At 38.8% G+C, this 12134-nt stretch overlaps 1 protein-coding gene across 1 annotated transcript in view; it reads right to left on the reverse strand.

Moving 5' to 3' along the window:
* Window positions 1-12134, reverse strand: part of TMTC1 (transmembrane and tetratricopeptide repeat containing 1) — a 373612-nt gene that overhangs the window by 114000 nt on the left and 247478 nt on the right. Inside the window, exon 8 of the mRNA XM_006866973.1 lies at window positions 2372-2539. Coding sequence (XP_006867035.1) covers window positions 2372-2539 — 168 coding nt within the window. The remainder of the gene's footprint in view (window positions 1-2371; window positions 2540-12134) is intronic.

A 12134-nucleotide genomic window follows, 5' to 3' on the forward strand; every position in this document is an offset into this window, starting at 1 on the left:
GATTTGCATCTCTCTAATGACTAGTGATTGTGAACAATTTTTCATATATTTGTTGGCTGCCTGGCTCTCCTCCTGGGTGAAATGTGTGTTCATGTCCTGTGCCCATTTTTTAAATTAGGTTATTTGTCTTTTTCTTGTAGTTTCCTATATATTTTAGAAATGAGTCCCTTCTCTGACGTGTCATTGCAAAATATTTTTTCTCATTCTGTGGGCTCCCTTTTTACTCTTTTTGTGAAGTCTTTTGATGCACATAAGTTTTTCATTTTTAGTATGTCCCAATCATCTATTTTGTCTACTTTTGTTTGTGTAATTTTCAAAATGTTTGGTAGTCTGTGACACATACACTATTAAACTCAATACTATACATGGTTTCAGGCAGGCTTCAATTGAGGGTCTTTGAATGGATCTCCTGGATAAGGGTGGACTCCTGTCCTTCCATTTGAAAAGGCAAAAGCTTCTGATTGCAATGAGATTGTTTCTGTTACTTTAGTTTGTTTTTATACTGCTGGCAACAGTTTTAGCGGGTTTGAACATCAACTTGTTATCTTTGAAATAAGCTGCTGCCTGCCAACATCCATAGCCAAGTCTGCTTTGGTGATGCAGTAAACATCATTAGAAGACACAGATGCTGCTACTGGTTTGTTTTTCAGGCAAAGAGTTTAACACACGGCATTGCTGTTGTAAAGTTTCTTATAAAGTCACTGATATTGAAAGTGAAAATAAAATACTTTTGGCAAGTGAGACTAAGCGATAGTTATACTGCTGAATTCCAACACCCTCAGGTTCTCAGAATGACCTTAGGACTGAAAATGAAGAGCAAGAGGGAACCACTCAGTGTGGTCTGTGAGAACTGCCGTGAACATGGAATATGATAGAGACGGAAAGAATCTGAAGCCAGATTGTACAGATCTATATGGAAAAGAAAATGAAAATTCACTTTATAAAAGGAAAACACCCAAATCACACATGGCAGCAGCAGAAATTGATAGTATTTATCAAAATGATGAAGATGGTGACAATGACAACAGTACAGCAATAATAAATAAGCTAATTAAATATATGTATCAAATTGAGGGTTTTTTTTTTTTCATGATCATTTATAGTAGAACAGTGTAATAAATTCATTCATGTATTTACTTTTGACAGTTCAAAATAAAGGTAAAAGCCCCAATAAATCACAACATCCAGTCAAAGCATTCCCTTTTTTATTTTTTAAGAGGATTTGGATTTTCACTTAAGGAATTCCCTCTTTCCTCACTCTGTGAAGTCTCCATGGAGCCCCCAAGTGTTCTACGCATCCTACAACACTCACCATGGGAGTCAAAGGAGGCTTCTTTAGCCAGATCAGTTACATCAGGGCCCTGAACTCAGGCACATGACTTTATTCCCCCTAGGATTTTGATGTGAGGAAACAAAGAATTGGTTATGCTTATCTATTTGTCCCTGTGTTGGAGCTTGAGACATACAACTGTCTTCTAAAAGGCAGATTTTTCAATTCTGTGAATTCACCTATTCTCACCCAATATATACTTGTCTCTGGTGAGTTCAAGGGAGTTTCAGTTGCTTGCTCCAAGGAATAACTGTCAGGTTGTAGCTGAGCAGGAAAACAATAAAGCGATGCTGCTAGAAGTGAACAAGTTGGCTACAAATGAGGAAAAAAAGCTGGACGATCCCTGGGAGATGGGATCTCCCAATAAGGTTGGAATGCATGGTGTAGGGATACCAGGAGAGCTCAGGTAAATGTCGTGAACTTAGTGAGGCAAAGTTAACTCCAGACACACAACATGAGTAGAGACAGTCCCAAAGAATGCATTATTCACTTCAAATACATAGCTATAAGCTGACATATTTATACTCCAAAACAAACTCTACCACACAAAAGCCTACCAAGAATACCATAAGATGAAATGCTTTTCATGTTCAAAATAAAGCAAACAGATCATAGACCACAGCTTAACATCCTGGATTGTTCCAAGAAAGTGTACTGTATTTCTCTACCTTCCTTCAGTGTCTTCATCTTTGCCATTCACTTGAATTCACAATGAGACTAGGATTATTAGTTTCACTTTATTTAAAGTTGAATTTAACGCTCAATTCATCTGAATGACAGACCCCAAAACCTTCCCAAGAGCCTTATTTTCATAAACTCACTGTATAAGCAGCTCATGTTAACTTTTGATAATATCATTTAAAAATGAACTTGAAACCTAAATTGAATTATATCTTCCATTCAAAGTATTACTACAAAGAATTTTCTGGATAAATAAACAAACACTAGCAGACCCATCCATGTTACTTCATTTGTTTTGAAAGAGATACATACACAAATAAATAAATAAGAACAGATTCATTTTTATCCTTCAAATCATACCTGAACAGGGACTCTCTTGACAGCCAAATTTCATTCTGCTTCACAGTTTTCCAAGAGAAAAGCAGCAGCAGCAATGTGGTGGACACAATCAGGGTGGTGGCCCCACATCGATTTAGCCAAGTGCAGAGCTTGCTCAATCCATGCACAAAAAGGATGCAGTAGCCCATACTGGAAAACAGGATGGAAGATGCAAGATTACTTCAGGGTTGCAATGGATTCCCCCTGACAATTTTATCCCAAAGAACTTTAAAAAAAAATGTCTTCTGTGCTAAAGAAACAAATATAAACTCCCTGCTCAGACAACGTCATGTATTAGCATTCTCTAAAGGACTACTCTAGCACATTTGCTAGTTCTCTGATATTAGTGAGCAGAGTTATAGGTTCATGTCATGCATTCAAAATGTCCCAGATTTCAGTAGCTCAGGTATCATGAGAAGTCTCACTCAAATCCTGACTGTGTTTTCCTACCTGTGATCCATCTGTACAATTACAACCCTATCAGCACCAAGTGGTCAAATATGGGCTCTACATAGAAGATATTGGAGTTCCCTGAAGTCTTATCACAGCTTGTGGGGACAGTCCTTGAGAGTTCTCTAGCTAGTTCTGGGAGGCATGCTGGTCACCAATAGAGAGACATTTATCTCTGTTATCAGGGATGTGGTATCCAGCATTACAGGCCACATTCTGGCTAGCCAAACGTCTTACTCTGAAGGAAAATTTACCCATAGGCAGTCTCCTGAGCCACACAGCTTGGAGCTCATTATAGACAAGTTGTATGGAAAAGAGTGTCTTGTTGACCCAGGCCCAGCTCTCCTGACAGACATTTAGAAGTTCATACATTATCTGATGGATGGGATTTTGGCATATCACTATTGTGTCTTTCAAAGCCTTTGGCTTAGTGGAAGGAAGAAATGTAGTTCTTTGTATCATCTATTATACCCACAAAGTCAGTTCCTGTCTGTTTATAGGAACATATACATTTAGCCTACACCCATTATTATTATATGCGTCTTAGTCAGAACTTCCAAAGATAATAACTACACCTTATTTCAAAACACTGCAACAATGAAGAACACTTACATAAAGAAATCTTATAGTCAAAAACTAATGCCATAAGGCAGAAAATATGAACCTAGACCATCCACCTGTGAAATCACTTAATCACTCATTCTTTATTTTATGCCTGGCAGTATGTTAAGCATTAAAAATGTAATTATAAATAAAATACAGGCCTTGCACTCAAGAATTCCAGTTTACTGAACTAGGTTGATTTTATAAAAGGAAACATCTGAATAGTCTCATTCCTAAGTACAACTCCTTTGAAAAGACATTATTAAACTTTTCTTTTGTTCATTTTTTTCTAAACGTTTGTACTTCAATATCAAAGGTAGAAAATAAAGGGAGAAGTATTTGAGGTTTCTAACTATAAACCAATATTTTGAGCCCTCATTTCCCAAGGTATGTCCATTTTCTTAAATTTTAAAGATTTACTTATTGGTCCCAGGGAGTCCCACATTCTTCTCCACTAGCAGATGATAGATTGAGTGGAGTTGGAGTAGATCACCAGGTCCTTATCTTAGGCACTGTATTTGACTGACACAAGAACCTTACAGAAGCCTTGTATAGGCCTGAGCATAAAGTTCCTAGTGTGAAAAAATTAAAATAAAAGTAGTAAAAACATTTCTTTCCATGTCCACAACTCTCTATCTTTGACCTTAGAGGCATCAAGATCTTCTAAAAGTCACTTTTTATTGTAAGACTACTATCATTACTGTGCCTAACCATGAAGATTACCCATGGTTTTGAAGTGGCTTGCAACATAGGCCTCTAGCCCCAGACTGGCTGCAAACCAAACAGAGTACTTTTCAACCATATAACGGCCTTCTGGGCTCCATTCTTCCCTTCTCAGATATTTAATGAACATCTACCATATTCATGATATTGTCATAGGCACCAAGAACCTATCAATGAACAAAAGAGATAATTCTTATCTTCATGGAACTCGAATGGGAAAAGAAAAGCAGCTAATAAACAAATCCTTACAGTCTGTTACATACTCAAATGTTGTAGAGAGAAACTCAGTAAGAGAGACAAGGAGACTAGGGTGGAAAGAAGACTGAATTTTTAAAATAGGATAGTCAGGAAAAGGCTCCTGAGAAGGTGATACTTGATCAAAGACCTGATATAGAAGGGAGTGCTTGGGAAGCAAGAGAGCACATTTCCATCACCAGCTCTGGTCCCACTCCTGCAATACCACTGTTGTTGTTGTTAAGTGCCGTTGAGTCAGTTCTGACCCATAGCAACCCTGTATAAGGTTTCCAAAGAGAGGCTGGTGAGTTTGAACCACCGACCATGCGGCCCAAACCAACTTTGCAGGCCAGTGCACTAACCTACAGTGCCACACCAGGACTCTGCAATACCACTAGGAGATAACATTTTCTGAGCATATCCTGTGCATCAAGCACTTTCTATAGACGATCTCAGTTCATCCTCAAAATACTGTGAATCACTATTCATAACTATCACCCATGAACACAGTGAAGAAGAGAAAGGTACACTAGGTCACCCAGTTAGTAAAGAGCAGAACAAAGACGAGAATCCAGAATTTCAGATTCCAGAGTGCCCCATATGTTGCTGCAGGGATTTTGTCTTGACTGATCCTCATTTTCCTCATACCAGACACAGGTTCACCTACAGCCTTCCCAAGTGTTTTATCCATAAAGTCCCACTAGTTGTCTATCATCTCTTTGTAGAAACTAGAGCTGTCACTGGCAGATGCATTGGGATAGAATATACTGGGACTCCAAGAACTCCAGAGCAATGCCTACAGAATGGCAGAAAACAAGAGTAATATTAGCAAAACCAAAAATAACCAGCTACTTTTTTTCCTTTTTTAAGTTTTTATTGTGAGTTGAGTGAAAGTTTATAGGGCAGATCATCTGTTTTACATTCAACAAATCATACACCTTGTTTCATTACAATGATTATAATCCCCTTCATGTACCATCAGTTAACAGTATTTCTCTCTATTCACTTTAGCTCTTTTGTTTTTTTTTCAACACTCTGGCATTTATAATAAGTTAAGGCACCAAAGGTCACTGTCCCTTTCCTTTCATGAATCTAGAGTCCTCAGATGCTCCCTCTCTCCATGTCTCCATCTCTGCCTCCATCTCTGCTGTCGCTGCTTCTCTGGAATCAGTGTTGGCATTGATGCTTGATGTGAAGACTCCTTCCCTCTCTGTTACTATGTAGAGTTACTATCTCTATGACTATAGGTCAAGTTCATTAAATTGTAGCAAATTATCCTGTTTCATAAAAAAAAAATTTTTTTTTTTTTTTTTTAAACTTCCTCTCAAGCGTGGCAACAGCAGTGAGGTTGGCCCAGGATTGTGCAGTGTTTCATTCTGCTGTGCACAGGGTCGCTATGAGTCGGTACCAACTTGATGACACCTAACAACAGTTGAGTTCTGATTATCAAGCCATTAAGGCTTGATACTATCTGCAAGTTTGGGTGTTCAGTTAGCTACTTTTTATGTTGATATGTTTAGTGAACTCCTTTCTAAGCAGAGACACAATACCAAATGTTTTATATTGGCTCATCACAATATTTGGAGTCTTGGTGTGGCAATGTAGAATAAGCACTGGGCTGTTAACCACCAGGTTGGCAGTTAAAACACACCAGCCGCTCTGCAGAAACCCTACACAAAGGTCGCTACTAGTCATAACTGACTTAATGGCACTTAACAACAACATCACAGTATTTACAGGATAAGAACAATCAGTGTTGGCTTTAAATATATAGGCATAACTCGTGTTACTTCACTTCACCAGATTGTGCTATTTATAAATTGAAGGTCTGTGGCAACCCAGTGTTGAGCAAGTCTAACAGCACCACTTTACCAACATTATGTGCTCACTTTGTGTCTCTGTGTCATATTTGGTGGTGGTGGTGCTGTGGAGTCAGTTCCGACTCATAGCGACCCTGTACAGGGTTTCCGAAGTTGTAAATCTTTACAGGCACAGAAAGCCTCATCTGTCTCCTGTGGAACAGCTGGTAGTTTCGAACTGCTGACCTTGAGGTTAGCAGGCTGATTCATAATCACTACGCTACCAGAGCTCCTCATATTTTGGTTCTTAATTTCCTAGGGCATATAAACGTTATGTTTACAACATTATACTATTGTCCATTAAGTTAAATACCAGGACCTCTGATAGCGTAGTGGTTACGAATTGGGCTGCGAACCTTAAGGTCAGCAGTTCGAAACTACTAGCTGTTCCACGTAGAAAGATGAGGCTTTCTGCTCCTGTAAAGATTCACAGCCTCGGAAACCCTGTACAGGGTCGCAATGAGTTGGAACCAGCTCCATGGCACATAACAATAATAACACTAAGTTCAATAGCTTTATGAAAAATGTTTGGAATATTGTGAGCATTACCATAATATTACCAAAATATGGTAATGCTCACAATATTTCAAACAGTTTTCATAATGCTACTGAACTTAGTAGACAATAGTATAATGTAAACATAACATTTATATGCCCTGGGAAACTAAGAACTGCATGTGACTTGCTTTATTGCAATATTAGCTCTATTGCTGTGGTCTACAACTGAACCTGCAATAAGTGATGTATGTGTATACAAAGGAACTCCAAAAATATTGTGAAAGAAATCCCATTATCTCTTAATTTCAGTTTTCCACAAAATTTTTAAAGATGTTTCTACTAATTAAAAAATTTAACCCTCAGGATCCCCAAGTAATCAATGAGGAAACTGAAATTTATAGAAGTTAAAAAACCTGGCCCCATAACTCTGAAACTAGCAATGAAGTCTGATTAAGAAAGACATTCTCCTAATGCTATGCAATAGCCCAGAATTGGGCAAACTTTGTTTCCTATAAAATGCCAGAAAGTAAATATCTCAGGGTTTTCAAGTCACATGGCCAGTGTTGTTACTACTCATCATTCTTTGTAACATAAAGCACCCACAGGCACTATGTAAATGAATGGGCATTGCTATGTTTCAGTTAAGATTTATTTATAAAATGAGGCAGTGGCCCATAGTTTGTTGACCCCAGCTAAAACCATAATGCAGGAGAACACGATTCCTTTCCACTCAGCACAGGCATCTGTATCAAATAATATCCTTAAAAAAAGAAAATTCCTTGTATTGACATATGGTTTAAAGAAACGCTAAACCATATAAACTAATCTCTACTTAGATTTGCAAATTTCTTAGAGAGTATCACATTCTTGCAAACCTGACACAAATATCACAGAGATGAAGACACTTCTCCATTATGAAACTTCATCTTTCAACATCTGCTTCATGCAGATCTCAGCAGCAGGGGGGAGAGGCAGAGTTTCTCTCTTGCTAAGGGGAGGGTAAGTGCTCATTGTGAATGTGGAAAATAAAGCAAATGAGAAACTATGTTTTTCTGGCCTCCAAAGAGATGAAACCAGAGTCCAGCTTGCTCTGGTTTTAAGGAAAAATCTGGACTGCTGACCAGAGCCCTTGACACGGAGCACAGAGGAGGGTGTGCAAACCAGTGACACTTGACAAAATCATAACCTGGAGAACTAAAACTCTAAAACTCTGGCTGCCAAATGTTTGGTTTAGCTCAGCGTGCAGATGCATGTTCAAAGCATGCAGGAGGAGCATGCCTGCCCTCTTTGAGAACGGAGCTAGTCACTTGCACACAGAAAGGATCTCTCATGCACAGACCAGGGGTAGCTCCACTTTTGATCATGATTTTATTGATAACCTGCTCAACTTGCAGTGCAAACTAGAGATGTTTGCATCTCACATTCACACTCATACTTGTTATTTGTAAAGTGCCTTCAAGTCAATTCCATCTCATAGCCACTCTGTATAGGGTTTATGAGGAGCAGCTGGTGGGTTTGAACCACTGACCTTGTGGTTTGCAGTCCAATACTTATCCTACAACGCCATATCAGGACTCCTTATTATATATAGTCAATGTGAATTCAATAGTAAATTCAAATCAGCAATGCTAGAATAAAAAAATAATCTGAACCTATTGTTTGAAAAGTTAGTGAGCAGTTTTATCAATGTGTAAATAGTACAAATGTACTTTTGTGAACCATTCCCTGAACACTTCCTATCCCTGTTCACATCATCCTGAAGAGACTACAACATTCTAGGCACAATAGGATTTTTTTTTTTTTTTACTATTATGTAGCACTGCGATTTTAAGTTTCAACATGTCAACAAGCTCAAAATAACCTGCTGAGAATATCTATAAACAACACTAATGATACAAGACAGATTTTACCATTTTATTATTTTTTAAAATTCTCAGTCCTAGATAAGCTTAAGGGAAAATGGTAGATCCATATGGTAAGAACTGGACTGCGAATCACAAGGTCCATAGTTTGAGCCTGCCAGCCATTCCATTGGAGAGCGATGAGTCTTTCTGCTCTTGGGAAGATGTAAAGCCTCAGAAACCCTAAACAGGATCTCTATGAGTTGGAACCAACTCAACACACTTAACAACAAAAATATGCTTAAAAGTCTGTGCTTTGGAAGATAACCTCCTATTAAAACCAAAGATACTGATGTGGATCAGGGAATGTGCACCAAATTGTAATGCAGAAAGGCTCTATGAATTAACTTCTCCATATGTATAGAGCTCTGGTAGCGTAGTGGTTACGAATCGGGCTGTGAACATTAAGGTCAGTGGTTCGAAACTACCAGCCGCTCCGCGGGAGAAAGATGAGGCTTTCTACTCCCGTAAAGATTTACACCGTCGGAAACCCTGTACAGGGTCGCTATGGGTCGGAACTGACTCGACGGCACTTAACAACAACAACAATGTAGAGATCAAAACTCTTCAAAGCAGATAGGAGACTGGAGCAGGTATAGTGGAGTGCAGAGAACCACCCCTGTGGAGAAGGGCTTCACACTAGAATGTCCAATCTAAACTTCTCTAGATGTTTTTGTGATTCTGCCCAGTGCAGCAGCAGCAGCAATTAAAGAAGAGCATGCAAGTACCCCTACCAGGCAGGTATACGGAGATACAATTGCTTATTGTAAGAGGAAAGTATGATGGGTATGTTCTGCAAATTAATAACACAGATCCAAGTCTCTTACATTGTAATTCAACTGTTAACTTATATTCATCTATTCATTTACTTCTTTATCCATGAGTATTTATTTAGTGTTTAGCTAGTGGCAAGTTCTCTGCCAGGCACTAGGGACACAACGAAACACAAAGGCATAGTTTTTGCCTCGAGAAATTCAAGTTGTAGTGAAGGATATAGGCCAGGTCACAGGTATAAAATGAAGTGACAAGCAGTAACTTTTCATATACCAGCTGCTCCCTGGAAACCCTATACAAGCTCACTATCAGTCAGAACCCACTGGACAGCACTTAACAACAACAATCTGTACTCTAGGGATAGCTTTTTGCTTCTCAACTGTTAAATATATATAAGAGCTATTTGCATTACATTGTAAATGGATATAAGGGCATGTAAGTTCCTCAGAGCTGTGAATTTGAGGGCTCTGTATTGAGTACTCTTTTTAATGCCATGACCCAACTGGTGCTACTATTGGTCCAAAAGATATCATACATTTCCCCAAGAACAGAATCAACTTTGCTGTCAACGTAAATTATGCAGTGAGGAAAGTTTAAGTACAATTCTACACTTAAGTTTATTCCTTCCTTCCCCACTGCCTTCAAGTCAATGGCAACTTATAGAGACCCAACAGACAAAAGAACTAAGAGAAAAATTGTTCCACAGGACTTCCAAGGCTGTAAATCTTTATGGAATCAGATTGCCTCAACCCAAAGTTGATGAGTAAGACAAATCCACGAAAAACCTTATTAACATGGATGAACCTAGAGGACATTATGCTGAGTAATTAAGCCAATCACAAACGGACAAATATCATATGCGATCACATTTTGAAAGTCACAGAAAGAAACTATCTGTAGTGGCTACCAGAGATGGAAGGGAAGGAAAGGTAAAATCACTAACTAGAGAATACAAACATATTAACTTGGGTGAAGGGGAAAGCAATATACAATAAGGATGAGGTCAATACAATATGACCAAAGCAATGGAAGACATGGAGTGGTTCACAAGAGTTATAACATGGAACAAGTAAAGCTGACTACCTTTATTTGATTGAGGTTCATTTGTGGAGTGGTATGCCTCCAGGCACTAATTGAGGAGTTCAGTGTACTGATCCACAGAGCTAGAGCTGAGTACCTTCAGGTTGAGGCTTAGAGTGGAATGGAGTGTCCTTTGGATATTTAATAGCAGCCTTAAAAGAGCTTTGTAACATTGCCTAAGCATGGCAGAGGCCAGGTCACGGACCAAGGACCAGAGAGAGGCCTGTCTGTGGGCATAGCTGAGACGAGGCTGTACTGACCAAAGAACTGTGTTCTGTGCATTTCTGATGCTGCACTGTAACCTGTTAACTTTCTTAATACAACCCATAACTGTGAGTATGGTGTTTGAATTCTGTGCAGCCATCGCAATGAATCATCCAACCCAGTAGATGTTCTGTGGAAAGGATGGTTGAGAGTTCTGTGGAAAGGAGAGAGTTCTGTGGAAAGGATGGTTGGTGCTACCTACCTTAAATGGTTGTTTGGAGCAAATATTCTATTTGAACAGTATTCTACAGTACTGTGTTTATATATTAATCTGTAAATTTAATATAATAACTACTCTAATAGCTAAACATCAGTAAAATGTGTGATTAAATCTATAAATATACCTTGATTAAACACAGTTTATCAAAGTCCAAGACCAGCAAAGTTTCTAAATAAAGATTTTTAAAAAAACACCTTTTTTATTGCAAATTGAGTTAAGGTTTACAGAGCAGATAATCAGTTTTACATTTAACAAGTCATACACAAAATAGTTTCATCTTAATGACTGCAACCCCATCGCTGCAACATCGGTTATTCTACTTCCTCCCTGTGTTTCTTGTTTCCATTCCTTCTTTTTTCCCCCAATCCTTCTGAATTTGTCCTGGGGTAAATGCTGCCCTGTTGGTCTCCAATGATTGGCCATTCTATGATGTTCATACCTCACTAGTGTTGTTGTTACCTGCTATACACCTGGCTGAAAATTGAGTCACGGGGATAAGCTCCATGAAAACCCACAGAGAGTATCTGAGTCTCTGGTGGCACCAACTGTTAACATGCTGAGCTGCTAAGTGAAAGGTTGGGAGTTTGAGTCTACCAGAGGCACTGTGTATAGAAAGGTCTGCTGACAGCAACTGTTTCAGTATGTTTTATCTACATTTTTCGCTTCTGTCCCACAAAAGCACATTTCATAACCCCTTCCAGCATTATTTTTCAGAATTCTGATCTGCTGAGCTAGTTTGGTTCACTTTTGAGAATATAAAGTTAGAAAAGAAATGAAGAGATTTGTACAACCAAGAGAGAGAGAAAGGGGTGAGGAGAGGGAGAAGGAGAAGCCTGCTTTAATGTCCTTTAGCTTTAATTCAATCATTTCCTCATTTGTACATAGCAGACAGAAGTAGTGTAGTGGTTATGAATCAGGCTGCGAACCTTAAGGTCAGCAGTTCAAAACTACTAGCTGTTCCGCTGGAGAAAGATGAGGCGTTCTGCTCCCATTAAGATTTACAGCCTTGGAAACCCTATACAGGGTCGTTATGAGTTGGAACCAACTCCACGACACACAACCACCATCATAACATATTTCACATATCCTTTTAGTCTCACCTGACTCCAAATCATATTCTTCAAATTTTGCATTCAGAT

This window comes from Chrysochloris asiatica, unplaced genomic scaffold (genome assembly GCF_000296735.1).
Source record: "Chrysochloris asiatica unplaced genomic scaffold, ChrAsi1.0 scaffold00098, whole genome shotgun sequence".
NCBI lineage: Eukaryota > Metazoa > Chordata > Mammalia > Afrosoricida > Chrysochloridae > Chrysochloris > Chrysochloris asiatica.